A 24587-nucleotide genomic window follows, 5' to 3' on the forward strand; every position below is an offset into this window, starting at 1 on the left:
GTCCAGCGATCAGCGACCATGTTTCGCCCAGCCTCTTTCTTCGCACTAGGCGCAATTCTGTTCCTCACAATACTTGATCACGCCTCCGCTGTCACAGCGGGCTGCGGCAAGGCGCCAAGGTTGACCAACGGTGTCCAGAGGACGACGGTGAACGGCAAGCAACGCCAGTGGACCCTCCGGATCCCAAACAACTATGACAATGCCCATCCCTACAAGTTCGTTTTCGGTCTCCACTGGCTGAATGGCGACATGACATCTGTTTCCGGCGGTAGCGCACCATACTATGGCCTTGCGGCTCTCGCAAACGAGACTGCCATCTTTATCGCTCCCGACGGTATCAACAAGGGCTGGGGAAACCAGAACGGCGAAGACATCACCTTCCTCGATACTATTCGTAAGCAAGTCGAGGATGATCTCTGTGTAGACGAGACGCAACGTTTCTCCCTCGGGTTCTCGTACGGCGGTGCCATGAGTTTCAGTCTGGCCTGCAGCCGCGCGAAGGAGTACCGTGCCATCGCCGTGCTCTCGGGTGCCACCCTTTCAGGCTGCGCCGGCGGAAGCGATCCAATTGCTTTATACCAACAGCATGGAGTGAAGGACAGCGTGCTCCCCATCGCTTCAGGAAGGGAGATTAGAGATCGCTTCGTGAGGCTGAATGGGTGTCAGCCTAAGAATGCACCAGAGCCTGCGAGAAACAGTAGGCAGCGGATTACGACGGTGTACGATGGGTGCAAGTACCCGACGCAGTGGACTGCATTTGACGGAGATCATGTTGCGCTGCCTGGAGACGCGGGTAACGACGTTGGACCGCAGAGTTTTACACCTGGTGAGGTTTGGAAGTTCTTCTCTCAGTTTTGAGACGCGAAACTCTTGGTTGGTGAGTTGATGGTAGGTGACTTGTTGAAGTTACGGGAAAATGGTAGTCGCCATGACCTTGGGAGAAGATAGGGACAGATCAGTATAGCCAGAGGTATACATGTCAGTTATCAGTATGATGAGGAGTCAGATTGAATGTGTGACACGTTTTCGAATGCGTGGTTATAGGGCGCGAGCCACATTGTACCTGTGAGGATGTAGTCGATGGCCCGGTCATCGATGGATGTGGGAGTGAAGGGTGAGGGCTGCCCGCACGTGAAGAGGCGCCTGCGCTACTCGGCTCCTTCCCCACCAGACGCGAGTGTCAACACCAACCAGACGCGTCCCAACTCTGCCCCAACGTCATGGTAAGCATCAATATGTCGCTGTTCTATGCGCATACTGACTATGTTAGGCGCGTCTCAGCGATGCAAATGGGAAGAAGAGGCGAGGCCGGCCCCCAGGCAGCCGCAACTCTGGCGCTGTTGTCAAGTCGAAGCCGAAGCCGAAGCCTGCACCAAGGGCGGCTGCGGCGAAGAAAGGCAGACCCAAGAAGAAGCAGGCGCCAGAAGAAGTCGAGGATGAGCTCTCAACAGTTGATCCCACGCCAATACAACCGTCGAAACCCCGCAAGCGCAAGTCGGATCAAATCGCTGAGCCCGAAGACGAGCCGCACAAACAGTACACGCAGTTGGAAACCAAGACAAAGAAGATACCGCAGGAGCTGATGGACACATGGCCGCAACTGCCGCCCCAGGTCTTGGAGCAGATCACCACGGTGGTCCGCAATGCGAAGAAGGACATCGCCGAGACACAGCGAGACGAGCGCAGGATCATGACCGCACACAACACACTCAATCCCCTCGTGCGGAAGCTGGCGCGCCAACTAGCCGAGTCGCGGATACCTCCCAAGGCCAAAGACATGCACTTCAACATCGATAAACTCACAGAGCGCAATGCTCAAGTATCACGAGAGGTCACGACAGCCCGGCATGCGAAGCAGCTGCTCAGCGAACAGGCCAAGATTGCTCAGCACCTGCTGAAAAAGGACCAAGACAGTCTCGACGCTCTGAAGAGGAACGTCAAGAGCTGGAAGTCTGAGTGGAAACACCAGAAGAAGCATGGACGGGTGCGTGTCGGTCTATTCTAGTCGAGCTGAATGCGTTGCTGACCTCCCTGCTATAGCTTCACCCCTTGCTTCAAGACCAAGGCGATGCGACGACGGACAGAGACGGCCCAGACGATATACAGTTGAAGCGACCAGAACCAGTAGACTTCTCTCTGCTCGATACGCCCGATAACGACCTTGCGCCGGTGCTCGCCCAACTGCGACGCAGCCTGGAGAGCATGCAGGGCAACCATACACAAGTAGAAGGTCTGGATACGGCCACGAGGGACGCGCAGGCTGCACTAGACCATGTCCTGTTCAAGCACGCCAGTGCAGTGCAGTATGCTGCTCTCTGAAGCAGCCGTGTGCAGGTCCCGCGGCGACTTTTGTTCTTTCTATAGTCATGCATGACACGGCGTATGGGTTGGCTTCTGGCAGGGATGGATACCAAGGGCAGGGATGGATACCAGGGGCAGGTGTATGGCGTTGGAGGATATCGGCGTATTTCCAATACTCTAGAGAAAGCTGTGTGCGAGGCATTAGTCTTCTGGACAAGGCTGTACGAGGCTGTTTCGAGCGTGGCGGCTGCCTGAAGTTGGCAGCGAGACCATCCAGCTCTATCAATCTACTCCCAGTTTTAGAACAGCAATTCCGACAGTACGGTCATCGGAAAACATGCATTTGCGACCGAGTCCATTGATGTAGTGTAGCACCACTAGGAAGTGATTGGCTCCACCACCTTGGCATGGCCTCTCGGCAGAGCGGAGCCACTGCAGCTACAGCCATCCCATGCGACACTGGTGCGAACTACCACCTGTCAAGCACATTGCGATTCGAATAACCTGGAAATCATCCGAGATTGCCAGCCTTCCGCAGCGGAGCGCTGTCAAAATCTCCGCCCAGAAATTGTCGCGGTGCACTTCTCCGCTATTGGATGTTCTGACATCCGCCGGCATCTTCCTTCCAAGGTTCGGTTCGGCAAAGCACGCGACTGCAGACATTCACCTGTCCCTTGTGGCCTCTTAAACCATTCCTCTCCGCCACTCGTCAACCGCGACTGCAGGCCCTGCTGTGCCACCAAAGAACGTGTTCCTGGCGCATCTCGACCTTCTTTGCTCTTTCCGATGCTCCAGTGCCTGACGAGACCCCTGTCGTAACACACATGAGCCTGCGCGCCTCCAAGAAAAGCACCCGGCTCTGCCACCGACCCACTATCCGCACTTGATGACGGAAGCTGCACGACGATCAAATGGAGCTTCGCCAGTCAACATGGCCGAACCCAAAGAAGCAGACAAGGACAAAGTCACTCCAGACCATGACGTGTCCAAAGCCCATTCTCCTGCAAAGACCAAACCCAATGCGACCAATTCTGAGGCGTCTGCAAAGCCGCCAAAAAAGCGTAGAAAAGTAAACCATGGTAAGCCATCGACGCTGTGTAGCCGCGACGGCGTTCGCAAACCTTGCTGACCTCTATGCTTCCATGTAGCATGCATCTACTGCAGACGTTCGGTGAGCTCCACCCACATCCCCAATATTCGATACATGCCATGTACTAGCATGTGAGACAACCTTTCCTGCTTGCTGACCGACACCAATCAGCACATGACCTGTGACCTCGTAAGTGCACCGAACAAGGCATCATTTATTCGCAAGCTGATTGTGCCTTCGCCCAATGCAGGAGCGACCATGCACGCGCTGTGTAAAACGAAATATTGGACACCTATGTCACGACGAGCCGCGTGAGGGTGTTAAAAAGTCCAAGTCTGAGCCAGAGAACGGCGATGGACAAAGCCAGCCCACTCAGGTCGAGTCAACCCCCTCCGATGCCGCATCGACGGCCGCTGCACCAGTTCCGGATGCAGGGCTTAACCTGGCGGCGCACCCAGTGCCTCCTAATAGGGAGGCCAGCACAACGTCAGGTACCCGAAATGACCCCGTATCCGCGCCACAATTGCCGGCCTTGACGGCTGGTAGTCAGCCTTGTAAGTTACACTCTCCTCAGCTCCTCGTCGTGGTCGTCACTGACACTCCTGGAGTTTTGGGTTACGATGGTTTGCTCTCCTCCCAAAACAACCTTCAGGACATGCAGTTCCATCCTTCATATATGTTCAATACCTCGGAAGTTAGCAATGAGTATAACCTGCTCAACGACTTCCTCAACAACAGTCTCATGGATGACGGTGCCTTCTACGGAGGCAATGACTTCCACAGTCTCTTCACTGATGCCTCACTCATGAACCAGATGGATTCCCTGAACAGCAATTCTGCCTATAGCGCGAACACATCAAGACCGCCCCAATTGCTTCCGCCTCCTGCGCAGAATGCCGCTGGTCATGCTGCATCACGACAAGCAGCTGGGGTCCCCATCGACAAGGCCAGAGAGAGATACCTCGTCACAGCCGCCGACCCTGCTGGAAACGACAGCCCTGAAGAGCGCATGAACAAATTGCTCAAAGCCAAAGTCGACGCAGGGCTCCTGAAACCCTTCAACTACGTCAAGGGTTATGCCAGACTAAACCAGTACATGGAGCAGAATCTACAGCAGGCCTCTCGCATTCGAGTACTCCGCCAGCTAGATCGCTTCCGACCCAAGTTCCGTGAGCGAATGCAGAGCCTGACGGACGTCGACCTAGTACGCATCGAGATGTGGTTCGACAAGAGCTTGATGGAGTACGACCGCGTCTTTGCCAGTATGGCGATACCTGCGTGCTGCTGGAGACGAACAGGCGAGATCTATCGCGGCAACAAGGAAATGGCGCGGCTTATCCACGTACCGATGTCGAAGTTACGAGACGTAAGCTAGAATCACTATCGCTTGAATATAGAGCAAGCTAACAAGAACAAAGGGTAATATCGCTCTGCACGAGATCATCGCCGAGCCATCGCTGGTATCGTACTGGGAGAAGTTTGGCGCCATCGCATTCGATCATACACAGAAAGCTATCCTGACGAGTTGTTCCCTCAAGAATCCAGATCCACATTCCAAGGATCCAGAGATACGGTGCTGCTTTTCATTTACGGTTAAGCGAGATGCTTGGAATATGTAAGTAATGGTCGGGGTGTGGATGGGAGCTTAGACTGACTGTGACTAGACCGGCGTTGATTGTGGGCAACTTCCTTCCCATCACTGAAGCTACATCGGGGTCGCTACCGGCTTCGTAAACCTTCACGGTGGGTTCACTTCTCACAGGCAACGTAAGACTGTAGTTTGTAATGAGTTGAGGGTGTAGCAACACTGGGCTTGGGTGTCTCGATGCACCTGCCAGAAAAAGTGCGTACACATACACTGTGAAGGTAATCAGGACCGCGGCGATATCCACAGGCTTTACTTCAACATGTATATCCTATTGCTTGCATTTTTATCTGATTTTACTTGTTTTTCTATGTCCGGTTCAGATGCGCTCACGTGTTGCTCCTTCCCTGTCCTTCCGCGTGCGTGTGAAGTCACCTCCCAGAATCTCAGTCGCGACTTCACTTTCCAGACGTCAACTCTCCACATCTCTCTCAACCACTTCTTACATGCAAAATGTCTCATGCGCAGTCGACAGCAAAGCTGGAACGCGAGAAGAAGTTGAGAGCGGTTCTAAGTGAGTGCTATACTTCGCATCTACCCTACGCATGACACTCACCTTTTCTAGCATTCGCTTCGAATCTCAGCAAACGAATCGAAACCAGTGACAACGACGCGACTCTCATCAGTGAACTCCAAACACAGTTGCGCAGCCTCCCTCTCCAGGCATCATCCGCCCTCAATGCAAAGCAAGAAGAGCTCGATAAACTAGGAACTGAGCTATGGAACCAAGCCACACGCTTACGCCGCAACGACGACTCCGGTATCCATGCACATTCGAAAGATGCGACAGCGCACAAATTCCGCATTCTGCCTTTTCTGCGTGCTTACGCGTTCATGCTGCTCGACTCAGCTGGCAGCCAAAGCTCCGAAGGGCGGCAACGGAAGAGCTGTGTTCGGCTGATAAAGGTTGCGTTGAAGGCGGCTAGAGTATGCATCGAGGGGAATGAACTGGGTGTTGCGACGACTGTTCTTGGACGCGCCGCTGATTATGAAGAAATTCTGAGGAAGCGGGACGAAGCTGGAGATGGGAAAGACAGGGAGCTTGTAGACGGACTCAGGGCGCAGTATTTTGCTGTGCGTACAACTCTGGTAAGTGAACTATTAGGTGCGACGCTCCTGAGATGCGCCATTGAACTGACGCTCGTATAGGCATGGCGTAATGATCGTATGGACACGGCAGAGTACATGTTTAAGAAGTGTAAAGAGCTTGGAACAAGCTTCAACGCTACCACGACTGAGCAGCTTGCTGATCTATTGTACGAGATCGGAAAGGCCTCCCTGGCGAAGCGCACTTACGAGGTTGCTGCGAGGTGGTTGGAGCGTGCATATGATGTCCTTGAAGAGCAGGATCTGGACATGCTCAGCCCCGAGATTGGCGAGCTGAGACTTAGCATTATGCACAGTCTTGGTGAGAAAAACTCATCATATACAACTGGAGACGCGACTGATGATACCATCAGTCAAGACATACATGAAGACCAAGACCGCGGAAACACAAGAGAAGGCGTGGCAAACGATGAAGTTAATGGAAACCGACTTTGGAGACAAAATGATCGTCTCTCTGTTGAAGATCGAACTCTTATCCGAAGCCCAAACCCTGGACACGAACGAGTTCTACAATGTCCTTTTGCGCATGATACGCACCGTTGTGCTGAATGATGCAAACTTCAAGACCATCATGCACCACATACACAAGCTGAAAGACCACAGCAACGCTACCGCCTGTAAAGCACTCGACGATCTAATGGATATTCGACTCTTCCGAGAAGAAAACCAGGCTTGGATCGAAAAGGCTGTCATCACGCGTATCTGGATTGGTGTAAACAACAACTTCGCCGACAATACGCTCGAGCAGCTACAAGAGCTCTTTGACACCGTCAACCAGAACTTGAAAATTCGGCTTTCTGCTCCTGCCACACATGCTGCGCAGACTCTATTGTGGAAGAAAGTAGGGGCCGCAATTAATCAGGAGCAATATCATGTGGCTGAGGCATGGTGTCGGATGTGCCTTCATGCTATCTTCGAGAAAGCTGGGGCTCAGAACAAAGCCAAAGTTGCAAGGAAGATTATACAGTGTGCCTTGGCGACACATAACTATGAGGCAGCGAGGGAGGTACACCGTAAAATGCCCGAGACTGGGAAGGATGAACCGATGACGAGGTATTTGATGTACAAGGCTGGTCTACGAGGCGGTGATGAAGACTTTGCGGCTGAATGTCTCGATCACGTTTGTCGGAGTTCCGTCAAAGATGCTACTCTGCTTTACGCTTGTGTTATGGAGGCTCAAAGTGCGGGGAACAAGAGACAGGCCATTCGTGCTCTGGAGAAGGTACTTGAGAAGTACGAGCATAGTGCGCCAGCAGAGGTCAACCTGCCTGCGCTGTTGCGGTAAGTCGTTTGCTGAAGTTATTTTATATTGCTGACAGATGGCCAGGTCCACTGCCCGTATGCTGGAGTCTGAACTTATCAAGGATGGCAAGATTGACACCGGCGTCTTGGGACAACTTTGCAACATCTTCGAGGGAGGTAAGCGGCAGTACGGTCTCAATGTTGGGAATTCTTTAATAACATTCGCTAGCATGCCTTCGAGCCAAAGCCTCTCGTACCAGGCCGAGCACGCCGGCTAAAGAACTGTTCACAGCCGTGGAATTCGAGTGGTTCTCCAAGAATGCCTATAACATATCGCTCAAGTACTGTGCGGAGATGCCATCAGTGTTTCTGGTCAGGTTGCTCGGCTGCTGTACCGAGCTCATCAAACTCCTCAAGGAGAAGACCCAACCAGATGCAGACGGTGATCTCGGCCTCCGACTAGTCTTCTGCGAGTTCCTCGCTGCATGTACCTACACCACTCTAGCGCGTGCAGAGGACAACATTGAGCAAAGCGTGAGTTGCGTATGGTGTCGCAGTGATCAATAGCTAACTATTCTAGATTCATTACTACCTTGAAACCTGCAAACACAGCCAAGAATTCCGACGAGTTGCAGCGGAAGGTATAGACAAACTAACTGGACCTTCTCAGGCCGACATCATTTCCAAACACTTTCAAGTCGTCAAGCTGGAGCTCGAAGCTGCACTCAAACTTCAAAGATGGGATGAACTTGACAAGCTGTTCGACCAATGCTGGAAATACAAGAGTCCAGACCACTACGAAACGTTGGCAGATCTCGTCCTGGTTATACATGCGTGCATCGTGAAAGCGGGGGTAGACAAGAAGTACCGGACGAGTAAGACTGGAAGCTATGGCAAGGGAGCTGAACTGACAAGATTCGCAGAGGTACTGTCTGTTCTTGAGAAGATCATCAATCTGACATGCCGACAACCGAATCGGGACGTAACGAAGTTGGCTCGTTGGCTCCGGTGCCTGTTCAACATTTCACTTGAGCATGACGAGCAAGTCAGTCTTAGATGCATCGAGCAAGTAGAGCACATGGCAGCGAGACAGCAAGGCGTAAGTCCAGTTCCTCTTCCCCCTGTTCTATTTTAATTCATTCAGGCCTTCCATCCTGTCACTGCGAAGGCTGGAATGCACACACCACCGCCATCATCTGATCCTGCGAAGAACGCGTATGCTGCAGACCCGGCTGACGATTGCATCAAGGAACTCGAGCGCTACCCCAAGACAGAGCTCGAATGGCTTGCATGCACCCTGTTCAACCGTGCCGTGGACTACTATCTGCAAGAGAACGACGATGCGGCACGAAAATGGGCAGATCATGCGTTCTCCGTAGCAGGGTGTATTGATGATGGCAATGCGACGAGGGATAATTTGATGAGTCGGTTCGCGAAGCTGAACTTTGGAGAGTAACCGGCACGGCAAGCGGCTTGAGGCGCCCCAACCCAGATCGTATCCAACGGGCAAGATAACCATTTCGCACGCTATAGGCATAGCGCATTGTTGCATTTGTGGCTTCACACCTGGGCATCGCTTGTCTTCCACTGACACCTATCGTCTAAAATTATACGCGTAAGGCCTTGAAATCTGCTCCACAGATTACGCCACTGGTGTGGGGCGCACGATGCCGACGCGGCCGTACCTTCCGCGCGGCCAAACCTCACGCCCACGCACTTATGTACGCGGCGCAGTGCAGATTCGGCGGCCTGACAGCGGTAGAAGAGGGGACAGCATCGCTAGGAAACGCCACCATACGATACGTAGGTTGAATGTTCTTCCACTGGCAGAAAATCATAGGTTGACACTGCAGTCTGCAACGCGCATGCGACATGTATCCGCTTTCGGGCGTGGCAGACGTTTCTGATCCATGCCACCCCGGGGATGACACCCACAGCAAGGCTCACACTGCACAGGCGTCGTCATGTTCCTTCATGCCCAGCCATGTTGACGCTGGGAGTTCCCACAGTTATGGGCCTATACTTGCACAGAGGCTGCCCGCCATTTGCGTTCATTTGCTTGAGCGGATCGCGTTGCTAACACTTCATTCTCACGCGCTCTTTGAACCGTCAGCTAGCTAGTGTCGTGGCGCGATGAGGTTCTTCTCAAGGCTGCACGTATGTGCGGCTCTGGCTATTCTTATGATCTTGTACTTCACCTGGGTTCACTCCGCCGACTTCGAAGACACCGTCCACACCGTCTGGCGCGGTAGCGCGCATCGCATTGTAGTATTTGGTAATGACTGGTCCGACACTGGAAGTTACCGCGTCTCGTCGCCTGTACTGTCTGCAGTCGTTGCCCGCGACGCTGACCGAGGCGATTTGTGGGTAGAGACACTATGCAAAGAGGTTAGTGAGAGTCAAGAACAGTGTGAAGACAGGACCTGACACACTTCAGCTCGCATGTGATACCATTGACAACTTCGCGCACTCCAAGCCGGCTGCCGCTGCAGATGTCGGATCGTTGGTTGACGCAGACGTTCACAAGGAAGCGAAAGGCGCCAACAACAACGAGACCACCGTAGCTCCGCTCGACTTCAAGACACAGGTGCAACAGTACATCACCTACGACAAAGGGCGACGAGTTATCCCGCAGAGTCTGCGGAAAGGGGAAGAGTGGACTTTCTTCACCGTGTTCTTCGGCCTATGGGATCTTTTGGAGTACTCAATATTGGAAAAGGCTGCCGCCATGTCTGCGGTGGACAAGAGCATCGCATCGCTCTTTCTGAACCTTGATGTACTCGCCGAACATACTGCGAATCCGCCAAAAGTCGTCATACCGAAGATGATTGATGCGAGCTTCCTACCCCAGTTCCAGCTGCAGAAGAAAGCGATGCGGGCAGCCGACTTTGCGGTGACCCAGCACCGAATGGTGTTTCTGTGGACGTATTGGAATACTGTTTTGGTTCGGACTGCTGCACAGTGGAACAAAGGCACTGTCTACATGCCTAGCCCGAATGACTTGATCATGGAGGAAGTTCGCGCCAAACAGCTGTATTCGAGACAGATCTCGGATGCAGCTGGTGCAGGCAAACAAGCCCCTCTTTTTGAACAGATTGGACAGCCATGTCTGGTGCCGCAGCGAGGTAGTGCAACGGATCTGCAAACATCCGCCGTGCAGAAATGCTCCGTTCCAGCCGCCCACTTATTCTGGTAAGCCAACGGCCACACAAATGCATTGTTTCAACCTGACTAGGTAATAGGGATAACGTGCAACTCAGCGGCCCTGCCCACGAGCTAATCGGAAAGCAAGCCGCCAGCCTTGTGCGGCGAAACGAATCTGTCAATGAACGCGAAATGCAGGGCTCCGACAACAACGAGCAACCAAAGCAACAAGAGGGACTGAATTTCAAACTGAAATTTCCTCCAGGCTTCTAGTACGCCAGGGTAAAGACACTGTCTAGAACTTGGCCAAGGCTTCGTTAGGCTTTCTGGTTCTCAGCAACGTGGCATAGATTGCGTCTCGCTTCGAAGGACGGCATATGAATGCAATGCGCAGCATGGCTGCGTAGATCCCGAGACTGAGTCACTCCTGCTCTTGTGAAAGACGCGTTGCATTGTTGGAGCCCCCTTGCGTAACGGGCACAGGAATGCTGTCATGTCTCGCGGGCTGGCAGAGCGTATCTTGGCGAGACGAGAACAAAGAAAGTCCCTACGAAGCTCCGTTGCGTCTGACTGGAACAATCATTTTACTGGATCGCAACGGCTGATTCGTCAAAGCGCCATGGCTTCCCAACTCCACGCACCGGATAACGCATTCAAAGAGAAAGCACAGCATGTTGTATGGCTCGTCACCAACGCGTCTCCTCCCTTTCTGTCCGACGGGGGACAATGAACCGCGCCTTCTTCCAGCGAACCTCATTAGATAAAGTGCTCCGTCGCTGAAGCTCGAAAAATGCTAGCGAGTCGAGTGTTGCCACCGGTTGTTCGGACTTCACCACTCTCTTCCCAGCCTCCTGTTGCCATCTTCTTCCACGTACCTCGGCGGTACGTCAAGACAAACATGCAGGTCGGCGACGATTCTCCAGTGTCTCCAGTGGATAGTGCGAAGCCTTCGAGGAGTCTGCGTAAGAGCAGTCGGATTCATGAGACGCGGTCTGCTCCTACTTTTAATCCTGCTACTGCTGAGCGCAGCAAGAAGGAGGAGCAGCCGGTATCTCCTGCTTCATCTTCGCCGAAAGCTACGAGAAAGAGACCTGCTTCGCTTGTTGCGGTTCATGAGAAAGAAGATTGCGATAGTCCAGTCGACGATAAGCCTCCTCCAAGTGCTACGTCTGCAACTGCAATGGGATCTCCAGACTTCTCGGGTCATGTCTGTCTTTGCCAGCCGGAGCCGAAAATACCACGGCCACGAAATGGTAAGTTGATGGCTTTCCTTTGTCTTCCGGATACATCTTTTTCCTATTCGGGGTATATGACTTGGAGTGTGGACCGAATCTAAGACACAAGTCTTTGTCTGTGATCTTTGTTTCTCAGCCCGCTAACTGTTTTGATAGCGTTCATCCTTTATCGGCAGCATCACCAGCAGGCTATTACCGCTCGCAATCCTGATCTCAACAACCCCGACATTTCCAAGATTATCGGAGAACAGTGGAAGGCTGAAGGTGAAGAGCAGAAGAAGGTTTGGCAAGATCTTGCGCAGGTTAGTGGTGAATTGTACTCGTCTTTGTCTTTCTTTTACTAACAGAAGGTGAAGGAAGAGAAAGCTAGGCATCAGGAGCAGTACCCCGACTACCGCTACCAACCGCGTCGTGTTGGCAAGCCGGGGTCATCTCTGTTGAACCCTACTGGTCAGCATACTACCGTCGACAAGTATCGCTGCCACAAGTGCGGTGGTCGTAGTCTCAGAACGCCTACCAGTCCTTTTCTTGACGCCTCTGGTACACCAACTCTGCCGCCTCCCAATATATCGGAAGGTCTTACGCCAACAACCCGCTACCTGCCTGTGATTGGTAACCTCAGTCTGCAGTCGCCTGTCATGCGCCGCCCCAGCAACATCCAAGTCACTTCAGCGATGCACGCGGACTCGATTATGTATAGCCCTCTGACACCGAATAAGAAGCGTCGTTTCGACTACGGGCCGCCTCCGCCAACGAGTGCCGGTCGCAGACCGGAAGGGCCGTACTATGCCCCGACTCAGTATGCCCACCGACGCGAGTCTTTACTGCCTATCCATGTGCCACCTCATAGTGCGACCATGCCTCCTCCACGTACTCCTCGTGAGCTGCAACGGAATTCAATGGTTGAGTTGGGTCCTTTGCAACACGAAGGTAGCCCAAGAAGCGTGGAAGAAGTGCTCAGTGCGTTGCCATATCTCAATAAGATTAAGCTGCTTGGACGCATAACGCCTCCGTACAGAGAACCTGGCTCCGCAAGTCCGTCGTGCCGAAGTAATCGCGGCGCCATCATCGCCATCGAAGGTGACGACATAGCCGCTGTCAAGGAACTGTCGGAGTGGCTGAATGAGTACCTCATTAAGCAGAAGGAGTACAAACCGCAGGTCGCCGAGCCCCCAAAAATTCCCAATGAGAATGACAAAGACGTCACCTTTGAGAACTATCTCGACCTGATCAACCAGTGGCATGGCAAGAGCAAGGAAATGATCAAGTACATCACCACGCCCATTTCCTCGACACCCCCATCCCCAAAAGACACCACTGTGTCTTCAAACTCGTCCACCACTCCTGTCACAACATCCACTGCCTCCCGCAAAGACTCTGCCACACCGCCCGACTCCCCCTCCACATCACCAGGCATAAAACCCGTCATCATCCTCCCGACCTTTCAACTCCAAGCCTCGGTCGCATACGCATCCCGCATCCCGATTCAAGACGCGTACAGCCCGACAGACCACTGGCAGTGGATGGCGACGCTCTGGCGGGGAACGGTAGGACCGGATCTGACGCTGTATGTCAAAGGATATGATGCGAAGGAGGGGCAGGTGGGGGCTAAGCCTGAGATGGATGATGGGGTTAGGTGTTTGACTGTGTGGAAGAGTCGGGAGGCTGGGGCGAGGTTTGCGGAGGCGGATTTGAGGAGGGTGGGGTTTGAGGTTGGAGAGTGGGTTAAGGGTTGATGTGGCTCATGCGGTGGAAGTCTTTTTTTCTTCTATTCTCTTCTTTGGGGTGTGATGCGTTTTGGCGGGGGACTGTTGGGCTTGGCATGATGCTATTACGGTCTTTGTACAGGGCCTTGACTGTCGAGGTCATGGCTTGTCGATGGGTTAACATAACGTGATAGGGTTTACAAGGTCATTGAGAGATGAATTGGAATTGGAAGACGTCGTGATGGATATCATGTGAATGATGTGGTGCCTCTGCAGCTCAATGGTACGAGTCAGAACGCTGCGTCACGTAAACATGTGCTCCGAGTGGTGCTGAACAAAGAAGACGTGACCTGGCTGCGGCGAGGGCGGCTGACGTTGGCGTGGTTAGCTCGTCGGAGAGAACGCAACAAAGCCGAGAAGATGTCATAGCGCGGCTTTCACATGGCACGCACGCATCCTCCGCAACCTGTCACATGCCGGACCCTCACCCAACCACAGAGCCTCAATACAGCTTATCCGCCGCGCTTGTCGACGGCGTGAACGGCTATTGCTGTAGTAGTCATGGACACACTGCGGCTTGATGACGGTAACGCCCATTGCGCCGCTGTTCCATGTCCTTCCCCCATAACCCCGGGTTTGCGCTGTCACGACCTGACCCCAGCAGGCATTCACATGCTTATGCCGACAGCCTTGCAACATACGTGAAGACCCCGACTCGACGCCTCCCATGACGCACAATAGGCCTGCGACTGCATCTTCTCGGTCCAAGACAGCGCTTTATGCTAGGAAAGAGATACGGCCATGATAGACCATGTACTGGGACGGCCATCGGTGCAGTTTAGGAAGATACAGGTCTTGGCCGTGGTATCCTTTTGGTCCTTTTACCTCTACAGGCAAGCTCTACACATACACACACATGCTTACCACCACAACACATACTAACAACCCCATAGAGGCGACCGCCATGGCCCACCAGTCCTCCGCCGCATATCCGCCCTCCTCTCCAAGAAACTCACCGTCTGGCAATCCGTCCTCATCACCCTCCTCTATCTCTACGTCGCCCGCAATTTCGGCAAGCTCGTGGGCCTCGAGTGTCCCGAGCCCCTCGCGAGCCTCTACTCGCGCTCCTACTTCCGCGCCACATGGGTCACGACTGCGCTGGACGCAGGCTTCTGGTCAGCCATGCGCATCAAGCGCAAGGGCGTCCGGGATCTGCTGTCCATCGTCTTCAGCATATACTACATGATCTGTGCCGAGCAAGCCGACGAGAAGGTCCGCAAGATCAGAGCGACGCTTACCGTCGATCATCTGCGCGTTGCCTGGAACAAAGGCACGACGCCGTATCTGGGTGCGCTGACGAGCATGATGCGCCCGAGGCTGATGGTGTATCCGCCGCGCCAGATTCGCATACCACGACCCAGGGCCAGTGCGTACACGGAGCCCGTGACGGGGTGGCTGTACTTTAATGGGCCGCGGAGCGCACTGAAGAAGCAGGACAAGGTCGTCTTGGACATTCCTGGAGGTGGTTTCATAGCCATGAACCCGAGGAATCATGACGACAAGCTCATGGGCTGGGCGGGCAAGACGGGGCTGCCTGTCCTGAGTCTGGATTACAAAAAGGCTCCTGAGCACCCGTATCCGTATGCGCTCAACGAATGCTACGACGTCTATCACATGATCATCGCATCGAGGGGAACGTGCATGGGTCTGTCGGGAGAAGTAGAGCCCAAGGTCGTTGTCTCGGGTGATTCGGCGGGTGGGAATCTGGTCACGGCCATGGTGCTCATGATACTGCAAAGTGGCTCGACCGAGACGCGAAGGTGGCAGGGCGAATATGCGATTCCGCCTCCTATCGGCGTGGTGCTGATTTACCCTGCGCTGGACATGAATATCGGCAATTGGATGACGGACGAGCAAATGGCACTCATCCGTGACCGGCGAGTGAGGAAGACGAATCGACCCATTTTGCGCCACAAGAGCGATGATTACAGACACCTTGCGCCGAACACGCCGTATGGTTCTGATGATTCGGATGGCGACGACGAAGATGAGCGCAACAAAGTCAGCATGGCTAATGGATCTATGCCGAAGACGAATGGGCTCAGGACGTCGCCGCAAACCATGATCAACCTCTCTGCCGCACACGCCAACCAAGACAGTACCCTCCACCAGACGCCCGGCCAAACAACTCCCGCGAATGCAAGTCTACCACCCACACCGGTCGCCACACAGCCCTCCACGCCTGGCCCAACCGTCCGAGCACCCCCCGCCACAGCCATAAAAACCCGCCTCGCAATGTCCTCCAAGATATCCTACTTCAGTGACCGCATCCTCACCCCCGAAATGATGCGTGCGATGATCATCCTCTACATTGGTCCGCACCACCGCCCAGACTTCACAACCGACTACCTCCTCTCTCCGTTACTCGCACCAGAGTCGCTCCTCGCAAAGTTCCCGCGCACGTGGATGCTGACGGGTGAGCGCGATCCGCTCGTAGACGACACGGTCATCTTTGCAGGAAGGCTACGCCAAGCGAAGCGTGCGGAGTGGGTTGCGGCGAAGGATTTGGGATTAGACTGGGCGCGGGGTGAGTTCAGAGAAGGGGAGTGGGTAAATGTCGATCTGGTGCCGGGCATCAGTCATGGGTTTTTGCAGTTTGTTGGCGTTTTCCCAGAAGGCTGGAAGTACATTTTCCGGTGTGGCAAGTGGATCGCTGAAGCGTTTGAAGATGCGACAGATGGGCGGAGGGGGGATGATGAGACGCCCATGTACACGCCTGCTACCGTGACTGCGACGCCGCGGCGACCACGCGAAAAAGGGGGTGATTATTTTGGCACAGTGGGCTTGCAGGATGCGATTGATGGCTTGACGTCTCCGCAGTCTCAGCGTAAGAGACACCATCGGCGTACGAACACGGCGTCTTCGGCAGAGGAAGATAGGCCGTTGGAGATGACGGTGCTGAACAAGGGGAAGAGGAGTCCGGTACAGCAGAATGGGTCTGGTGTGCGGGGGAGTATGAGGGGGAGGACAAGGAATGATAGAGGGAGACGGAAGAGCTTGGTTAGTCTGGCGAGCGAGGATGATTTGTTGGGCAGGAGGATGAAGAGTTTGACTGGGGGGTTGGGAGGTGATGGGGTGTCGGATGTTGTTTGATGCATGGGTCTAGCGAGTATGTTTGCATGTATAGATTTATCCAGCAATATGTTGTTGTTTTTACAAAGGAGCTTGTTTACCAAGTCATACTCATGTGCTAATACCTAGCGTAAAGATGTATAGCGTTGTCTCTGTCCATTTCAGATTAGAGACATCTACATATATCGTTACGGTGGGATCTAGTTCTTTTCCTACGGATCAAAAAAGACATCCCGCTCATCCTTCCACCAAGCCTTTTCCTTGTTCCTTTCCATGGTCTTCAAGAACTCCATAATCGGCATCCGCCCCATCGGACACATGAACACCCCTCTCGCCGTCCACTCACACAAAAAATCCCGATACGCCTCGTACCCCGGCGGCGTAACCGGATTCCCCAATCGCGCACCCACATCCTCGACAACAACCAGCCTCAACGCATTCCTCCCCACCTCGGCCATATGCTCCAAAATCTCCTTTGTATTGAACACCTTTCGCTCAAGCGAAAGCCTCTTCAACTCGCTCCTCAAACACTTCTCCAACACCCGCGCCTCACAGCTCTCCACAGGATTATCCAAACTAAACCCATACGGCAGCATGGCCCAGATCCTCTTGGGCACTTGCATAAACGCGACTGCATCGTCATACCGAACTCGCACTCTGATCTCCTTGACCTGCCGATCCGTATCCCAGTCCTGTGGTATATCACGGAACCATCCACTATGCGGCAGCGTCTGCAGCCTCACGAGCCAGAACACAGTTGCTTCTTTTTCCAGCCGGTGCATGCTGATTTTCCAGCGCCACCAGGGTAATTCATCAGGCCGCATCACGGCCGTTCGATCTACGCGCAGAGCAGTGATGTGTTTGCATTCCATGCAGCGAAAAAATTTCGTTAAAGGGTCTTTCTCGCCCGGAAGCAGTTTGCCGCGACCCGCGCTCGAGTCGACGTGCTGCGTTAGGCACTCGAGACAGAGAAAGTGGCCGCACGGGAGGCGACACGCGTATTCGCTCTCGGTGAACCAGGTGCGGCTACATGCTGGACATACGTCGGCGAGATACTTTGCTTGTGCGGGTGGGGGTGGCGTGTCACGGTATATGGTGGCGAGGGCTTCGATGTCCGGGCGCGGGCGCCAGGTGATGAGGGGCGGTGCGATTTGCAGGACGTTGTCGATTTGGTCGCGAGCGTGGAAGAAGGCCCGGTCGTAGCTTGCTTGGAAGAGGTTCTGCGAGGCTCTGTTGTTAGTTTTGTGCGTGGGTAGTCATGTCCATAGCCTCTGTCCCCCATCTCTGTTTCTCTCCCCTGTCGACACGCACAAGACCATGAGACTTACGTGTAAGCGCATCCACCAACAATCATACTCCTTCCCCCGAACCATCGGCGGCATCATCCCCCTCCACTCCCCACACGGAATAACATACCTCTCTTCTTCCTTCCCTAGCCCCTTTTTATCCCCATCCCCATCTCTTCCTGCCCCTCCCCCAAGCACAACAACACTCCTCCTCACAACCACAAAACACATACCCTCTCCCTTCCTCAGTTGAAACTTACCCGCGTCCAACACCGTATTCCCCACATACAAACTCACCCTCGCCATCGCCCTCGCCAACGCATTCTTACTCTCCCTATCCCTTTGCACCTCTCGCGCCGACCACGCCGCAAACGAAACCGCATCGCGAGTCGGCCGCTGCTGCTGTTGCTGCCGCGTATTCGTGATGCTAAGAAATGTATGTCCATCTGTACCCCAGGACCCGGAACCTTGGGGCCGCGAGCGTGAAGATGGATTAGACGGGGGTTGGAGGCGCAGACAGCCTGGGGGTAGGTTGCACAGCGAGGGGTAGATGTAGCGGGTTATGTGGCAGGGTTTTAGGACGGTGCCGTTGCCGTGGAAGAGGTATTCGGGGTCTGAGGATGGGGCGTGGGGATTCTTGTGGACTGCTTTTGCCATGGGTGGAGGGGGGTTCTTTCTTGGAGGGGAGATTGTGGTTTGGGCGGGGCGGGTATGTGAGGATGGGTGTTGTTGTACATGCTTATGTTTGTCCTGTGAATGTTTAGACAATCGGGTTTTACCAATTGAATAGCAGTGAACACGGGGTTGCTAAAGGTAAAAGATGTCAAGTGACGTGGGTGAGAATGGTCTATAATTCTCACGTCTTTACATTCCCCCCACAAGATCAGTGTTCTTCGTACTCTAGTCTAAACACCCCCTCCGTCTTGAAATCTTCTTCCACACCAACGTCTTAGTTGCACGTTCCCCACTTGCTCTGGCACCAGTTTGCCTTTCCACAGAAATCCTCACCGGTACCACAGAAGTTGGATCCAGAGCAGCAAAGACCAGCACCACACTTCTTGTTCACAATAGGACCACAGGTATCTCCAGCACCGGCGGTACCCTTGGGGGCGGTAGGCTCAGCAGGCGCCTTCTGGCTGTCACACTTTCCGAAGCCAGCCTGGCAGCCGGTGCCGCAGTAGAGAGCCTGGTCCTGGATGTCGTTCTTGGGGCCGCAGTGGCCGGCCGAGGAGCAGCAGCGGTAGAAGTAGCCGTTGGCACCGGCACCAGGGCAGGTTACACCGCCTTGGGCGTGTCCACAGACGTCGATCTCAGGGACGACGGCAGGGAAGGTGGTGGCAGGGGAGGTGGGTTGCCTGGTTGCGCTGGTCTTCATGGTTGTCGGGGTGGGCTTGCATGATGAAGAAGCGCCGGAGAAGGGGTGGAGGCAGGTCTTTGCGTCGCAGTGGTCGACGGTGGTTCCGCACCAGCCATACTGGGAGCCTGTCATGTATGTTAGTAGGGATTCGAGAACATGGCGTCTGGATAGAACATACAGCATTCGTTGGCAGCGCACTTGGCGTTTCCATTCTGAGGTCCGCAGTTACCAGCAAAGGCAACCGACACAAGGGACAAGAGGGCGAAAGCGGAGAAGCGCATTATGACTATGATTAAGCTATTCGGGTAATTGGCCTGAAGCGAGTGACTGTCGAAACGAGAGACGACGACGAAAGTGATGCAAGTTAAGAAACAAGAGTTTGCGATGGAGAGTAGTTCAACGGGTGGCAGCTCAGCTCTTTAATAATAACCCCCTCTCGTATTAACCCATGGCCCACGCATCCAATAAAGTTCGTCGCCTCACGGCGCTCGTACATACTCCACATGGACTGACGCTGGCCGCCAGCGTTAGGTTGGCGCTACATGAGCGCCAGCGCTGGTGCGCATGTCAGATACGGCGCTCGTGCCTGAACGCAGGGATGAGATGTTTTCCCAAAGGATGAGCGCTCGGAAATTTACCAATGGCATATTTCGGCCAGACTGATCCGGAAGGCCGGCATGATCTCACGAGGTCGAGGGCTGGCCTTGCGTCGTGATTGTGGAGGTTCCGCTGCCGTGCTTGTTGATCGCATATGCTGTGATCTACTAGATCGTCGGCGACGACAGCGTCATAGGAAACGACATTGCAGAACCGTTGAGCGCTCGATAATTACCTTTGAAAGGAGCCAGGATGCGGGTGGGTACGAGAGGGTTGGAAACCGAGGAAGGGGGGTCAGCCTTAAGAAATTAAGCACTCGCTAAAAGCTGACTAGCTGGACGGACACGATGCCGCCCCCTGAACCTTCTCTTTTACTGGGGTACAAAGCTTTGAGGCGTGAGCTTAGCAGACAGGCGAGCCCTGATGGTCTGTATGCTTGTTGGCAAGCTCGCTGCCCGTGCAACGGCGCTGGCAGCGTGTGACGTTGTTGGAGGCCTGATTGACGCTGGCCGAGTGTAGCGAGCACCAAATATAGACATTGATAGAAGATGCGCCGCATGGAGGAGGCACGTGGGCGGTACTGTAATGGAGAACTCGGCGTAGAGAAAAAGCAGCTAGTCAGGTCATGCAATGCTTGGTCCCTTCCCGATGATGGAGTTCAAGGCAGGTGCATCGGATGTGCAATATCCGCGGCAGGAGCACCACCATACGCACTGCCAGGCCAAGGAAGATACACGCAGTGAAGTCAAAGTAGTGAAAACAGAGGGCGTGGTCCATGTAGCTGAACCTTCAGGACTGCGTTTCATGCACGATGACAGTAAGCACCATGTGGCGCACGTGTACGCGCTGAAGGCTGAGAGTTTCTGTAGCAGCAACGCCTACGATGCACAGCATGCAAAAGATATCAAGGCCGGCGGTAACGCGCACTGCATACCAAAAAGATGTCGCTGCGAGCGTATGCGGCCTTTCTGCTTTTGAAGTTCTCGGGTACTGCTGTCACCGAGGCCCAACCAAAAACCTACCAAGAATGACCCTCTTGGCTCTCCAATGCCATGCCTCAACCACCTCCCACGCCGCACAAACAGCAAAAAAAGATGGTTGTTTCCGACACCGGGAATCTGATTGATTGTTAGAATGATGAGTCGAACTCTATTGAGTTGGATGAACTTACCGAACCCGGGCCTTGCCGGCACTGTACAGTGAACTGACTCTGCAAGATGAGAGCGGCAAATCCTAGCCACTAGACCATATCGGACTTTGATGGAGGTCTGGGAAAATGGTGATGATATGATGATGGGTGTGGCGATAATTGATGTGGTGGTGAGTGGGGCGGGCAGTGGAAGAATTTTGCAAAACTCACCAATGAACATTAGGCTAGCGGAAACAAGATGCGACTGAACTTGAGCAATGGGTGCTGGGCAACAATCCCTTGTCGTATTTAGACAATACAAACTCTAATTGGGTGGGAACAACGGGCTGAGAGCTACAGGCATACGACTGGAACTTGGCTCACTGAGAACTTGAAAGAAGCGTCTGCTAGGCAAGGCTAGTACGACCATATCCCAAGTGAAGCATGCATGTTGCCCAACTCATTCTAGTATGCGCCTTCCGTTGCTATTCAAAGTTGCGCCATTCTGTGTCGTCGTGCGGTTTGAGTACGGCATCACGCTTGTACCATGCAAACCAAGCAATGACCACTGTGATGATCAGCACCAGGGCCGTCGTCGCTTCGGTCGACATGATCGGGGAGGCGCTCGACAGTCAGAGTTCCGACTTGTCGCTGAGGGGAGGGATTTGTTGATTGAGGTAGGACTCGAGGTGATCGATCTCGTCAGGATCAGCGGAATGCACGAGGTTTCTATACTTTGTCAGTGGTGTGTCCCTCTCTCTACACACACGACGTACTTGTAAGTCCTGAAGTCGACCTTGAAGCCGTGCTTCTCCAGTTCTTCAGCGCTCAGCTTTCCCCACTTGTGCGCAACAACTTGGTCAGCGTCGCCGTGGCCCATGAAGATAGGTGTCTTCTGGTTGGGGTTCTCGGTGGGAATCATGTCTTTGATCTTCTTCTGCAGCAGGAGGTAGCAGCTCAGGCCGAAGATGCCTCCAAGCTGTTCCTTGTATGTCACACCCGACAGCAGTGACATGGCGCCGCCTTGGGAGAAGCCGCCAACGACGATGCGGTTTGCGGGTATGCCCTTTGCGACCTCTTGGTCGATGAGGGAGTGGAAATACTTCTGGGACTCGAGGATGCCCTTTTCGTCTTCTTCGCGGTCGTCGAGGGTGCTGAGTGACTTGATATCGTACCAGCCTGGCATGCGCATGCCCATGTTCTGTAGAGTCGCATATCAGCGCCCGTGCTGTGTGTTGGCGTCGGTGGGTGGTGGACGAACCAGCGTGATTGGGATGCTCGGAGCATTGGGGAAGATGAAGGAGACCTCCTCGAACTTGCTGCGCCTGCGCCAGTTCTCGGCGAGGAATATCCTATGTCGTTCAGTGTCTAGGCCTCAGATGGTGTTAAGGGCTCCCTACCAGCCAGCCCCGCTGTCGCCCAGCCCGTGCGCGACGATGACCGTGGCCGTGTGTCGCTTGAGCGCGGGAACAACCAAAGGCGCCTTGTGGGACATGATGAAGTCGTCTGGAGTCGTGGGTTGATAATGGGTGGTATCGATAGCGGTGCGTGGGGTAGCTCTGGTCAGAGGTGACGGACTCGCGCCAGAGTGGACCTCGGTGCGCGCTCTGGACACGCGCTAAGGCAGGGTCAAGGGTCAAAGCTCCAATCATCGTCATCGACGTCATGATACTCGCCTTCACCCTTCAGCATCAGCCTCCCCCTTTCCATTGCCTTTCACTTGCTTGAGGTTTGCAGCTCGCAAGACACCTCAGAATAACCCCTTCCATCACCCGTCTTTCATCCCTCTGTTTGGCGTCATTCTCCCACCATTGCATTCAGGCTTGCTCATAAGCGACTGCTGGCATTGCGCCCAAGCCTCTTGACGATCGAACTCAATCAACTCGGCGTATCCACTGTATCAAGCATGGCACGAGCAACGAGGAGCTCTGCCAGGGCCCGTGTCGTGCCTGAGCAAGTACAATTGTCCAGTCCACCAACTACCCCCGAAGCGACCAACACGCGAAAGAGGAAAGCAGTCAAGGTCGAAGAGTCGCCAGACGCAACGACCAAGAAAGCTCCCATTACACCCAAGAGGACAAAACGTGCCAAGAAGTCGGCAGTAAAACAAGAAGACATCAACCAGCTCCCACACAACCTCGGTGCTATTCCAGATGTTCCCGTCAAGAATGAGCAAGACGAGAGTGAGACTCCAGCAAAGAAGCCTAGGAAGTCTGCAACGCCCAAGAAGCCTGCCAAAGCCGCAAAGCCAAAGAAGGAGGAAGTCGACGACCTCGTTGCCAAAGCGACTACCACCACCGACGCGTCACCCAAGAAGAAGACTAAAGCAAAGACAGGTGGTTATGGCCTTACTCCCGGCCAGACACCATACCCAAACTACCCCCATCCCACAGCCGAAGAGTGCGAAGAGGTGACCCGTCTACTCTCCAAAGTCCACGGCAAGATCGAAGCACCCAAGACCATCCCCGCGCCATCTCTCGACGTTTCGGGTTGTGGAGAAGTACCGTCCGTCCTCGATGCCCTCATCCGAACACGGCTTTCGGCCGCAACATCCGGCACCAACTCTTCCCGTGCATTCGCCGGCCTCGTCGCCAAGTTCGGTATTCTGAAAGAAGGCATTGGTAAAGGAAGCGTAGACTGGAATAAGGTGCGGCAAGCAGACCAAAAGGAAATCTTCGAAGCAATCAAGAGCGGCGGCCTCGCAGATGTAAAGAGCAAGGACATTAAGAAGATCCTCCAGATGGTCTGGGAAGAGAACCAAGCACGACGCGACGAGCTCCTGTCTTCTTCAAACAAGGTACCGGGTGAAACAAACGAAGCCGAAGGAGAAAAACATGACGAGATTGAAAAAGCGGACCAGAACATCGTCTCGCTAGACCATCTCCACCTACTCTCCAACGACGACGCTTTCAACGCGCTAACCAAATACCCCGGCATTGGTCCAAAAACCGCGTCCTGCGTGCTCCTCTTCTGCCTCCAACGGCCCTCCTTCGCAGTCGACACCCACGTCTTCCGCCTGTGTTCATGGCTAGGCTGGGTACCGCCCCCAGGCGACGACAGAGGCCTTCCGCCCGGCAAAAAGGGAACTTTTGCCGGCCCAACACGTAACTCGACATACGCGCACTGCGAAGTCAGAGTCCCAGACCACCTCAAGTACCCGCTCCACCAACTGCTTATCAAGCACGGAAAGAGTTGTCCCAGGTGTCGTGCTATAACGGGTGAAAGCAGCGAAGGGTGGGATGAAGGGTGTCCGATTGACCATTTGGTTCAGAGGACTGGGGTGAGGAAGGGGGCTGGAGAGAGTCCTGTTAAAGGCGGGAGCGCGAAGAAGGGTAAGGGTAGGAGGAAGGTGGTCGAGTATGTTGAGAGTGACGCGGTGAGTAGTGGGTTGAGCGATGCGGAGAGCGAGGTGTTGAGTGATGTTGTGAGTGATGCCGAGGTGGAGGTGACGGATGAGGAAGAATCGGCGTCTGAGTGAAGGAGACATGTACTTTTCGGTTTTGTTGGCGTATGGCATTTCGGATATAGTACGGCGGGACTCAGCGTGGTAAACAAGGAATTTCTTTACATGTACACTATTTCTCATATATATTCTTCGAATCTAGCAAGACACATT

At 54.1% G+C, this 24587-nt stretch overlaps 9 protein-coding genes across 9 annotated transcripts; 7 read left to right on the plus strand and 2 right to left on the minus strand.

Annotated features, from left to right (window-relative positions):
- Window positions 1–18: 18 nt before the first annotated feature.
- ACET3X_008871 (uncharacterized protein) lies at window positions 19–858 on the plus strand (the record flags this gene model as incomplete). The annotated part of the gene is made up of 1 exon (XM_069455719.1): window positions 19–858. One exon carries the CDS (start codon window positions 19–21, stop codon window positions 856–858), a length of 840 nt encoding a protein of 279 aa, XP_069302948.1.
- Window positions 859–1220: 362 nt separating this feature from the next.
- On the plus strand, window positions 1221–2319 carry ACET3X_008872 (uncharacterized protein; the record flags this gene model as incomplete). The annotated part of the gene is made up of 3 exons (XM_069455721.1): window positions 1221–1223; window positions 1271–1984; window positions 2041–2319. The coding sequence occupies 3 exons, from the start codon at window positions 1221–1223 to the stop codon at window positions 2317–2319; spliced, it is 996 nt and encodes a 331-aa protein (XP_069302949.1).
- Window positions 2320–3232: 913 nt separating this feature from the next.
- On the plus strand, window positions 3233–5125 carry ACET3X_008873 (uncharacterized protein; the record flags this gene model as incomplete). Its single annotated transcript, XM_069455722.1, has 7 exons — window positions 3233–3380; window positions 3450–3472; window positions 3563–3580; window positions 3642–3945; window positions 4000–4757; window positions 4810–5006; window positions 5056–5125. The coding sequence occupies 7 exons, from the start codon at window positions 3233–3235 to the stop codon at window positions 5123–5125; spliced, it is 1518 nt and encodes a 505-aa protein (XP_069302950.1).
- A 364-nt stretch (window positions 5126–5489) lies between these two features.
- ACET3X_008874 (uncharacterized protein) lies at window positions 5490–8841 on the plus strand (the record flags this gene model as incomplete). The annotated part of the gene is made up of 10 exons (XM_069455723.1): window positions 5490–5550; window positions 5602–6125; window positions 6186–6444; window positions 6497–7424; window positions 7471–7562; window positions 7615–7748; window positions 7785–7919; window positions 7966–8260; window positions 8309–8484; window positions 8530–8841. 10 exons carry the CDS (start codon window positions 5490–5492, stop codon window positions 8839–8841), a joined length of 2916 nt encoding a protein of 971 aa, XP_069302951.1.
- Window positions 8842–9566: 725 nt separating this feature from the next.
- ACET3X_008875 (uncharacterized protein) lies at window positions 9567–10802 on the plus strand (the record flags this gene model as incomplete). Its single annotated transcript, XM_069455724.1, has 3 exons — window positions 9567–9773; window positions 9823–10577; window positions 10628–10802. 3 exons carry the CDS (start codon window positions 9567–9569, stop codon window positions 10800–10802), a joined length of 1137 nt encoding a protein of 378 aa, XP_069302952.1.
- A 625-nt stretch (window positions 10803–11427) lies between these two features.
- ACET3X_008876 (uncharacterized protein) lies at window positions 11428–16361 on the plus strand (the record flags this gene model as incomplete). Its single annotated transcript, XM_069455725.1, has 6 exons — window positions 11428–11782; window positions 11921–12066; window positions 12121–13331; window positions 14313–14363; window positions 14424–16291; window positions 16351–16361. The coding sequence occupies 6 exons, from the start codon at window positions 11428–11430 to the stop codon at window positions 16359–16361; spliced, it is 3642 nt and encodes a 1213-aa protein (XP_069302953.1).
- A 2476-nt stretch (window positions 16362–18837) lies between these two features.
- On the minus strand, window positions 18838–19526 carry ACET3X_008877 (uncharacterized protein; the record flags this gene model as incomplete). The annotated part of the gene is made up of 2 exons (XM_069455726.1): window positions 18838–19370; window positions 19424–19526. 2 exons carry the CDS (start codon window positions 19524–19526, stop codon window positions 18838–18840), a joined length of 636 nt encoding a protein of 211 aa, XP_069302954.1.
- Window positions 19527–21246: 1720 nt separating this feature from the next.
- Window positions 21247–22523, minus strand: ACET3X_008878 (uncharacterized protein). The gene is made up of 4 exons (XM_069455727.1): window positions 22372–22523; window positions 22233–22323; window positions 21748–22172; window positions 21247–21700 (listed from the first exon to the last, which is right to left on the minus strand). The coding sequence occupies exons 1-4, from the start codon at window positions 22464–22466 to the stop codon at window positions 21604–21606; spliced, it is 708 nt and encodes a 235-aa protein (XP_069302955.1). The 5' UTR covers window positions 22467–22523; the 3' UTR covers window positions 21247–21603.
- Window positions 22524–22877: 354 nt separating this feature from the next.
- On the plus strand, window positions 22878–24449 carry ACET3X_008879 (uncharacterized protein; the record flags this gene model as incomplete). Its single annotated transcript, XM_069455728.1, has 1 exon — window positions 22878–24449. One exon carries the CDS (start codon window positions 22878–22880, stop codon window positions 24447–24449), a length of 1572 nt encoding a protein of 523 aa, XP_069302956.1.
- Between the last annotated feature and the right edge of the window lie 138 nt (window positions 24450–24587).

This window comes from Alternaria dauci, chromosome 9 (genome assembly GCF_042100115.1).
Source record: "Alternaria dauci strain A2016 chromosome 9, whole genome shotgun sequence".
Lineage (NCBI taxonomy): Eukaryota > Fungi > Ascomycota > Dothideomycetes > Pleosporales > Pleosporaceae > Alternaria > Alternaria dauci.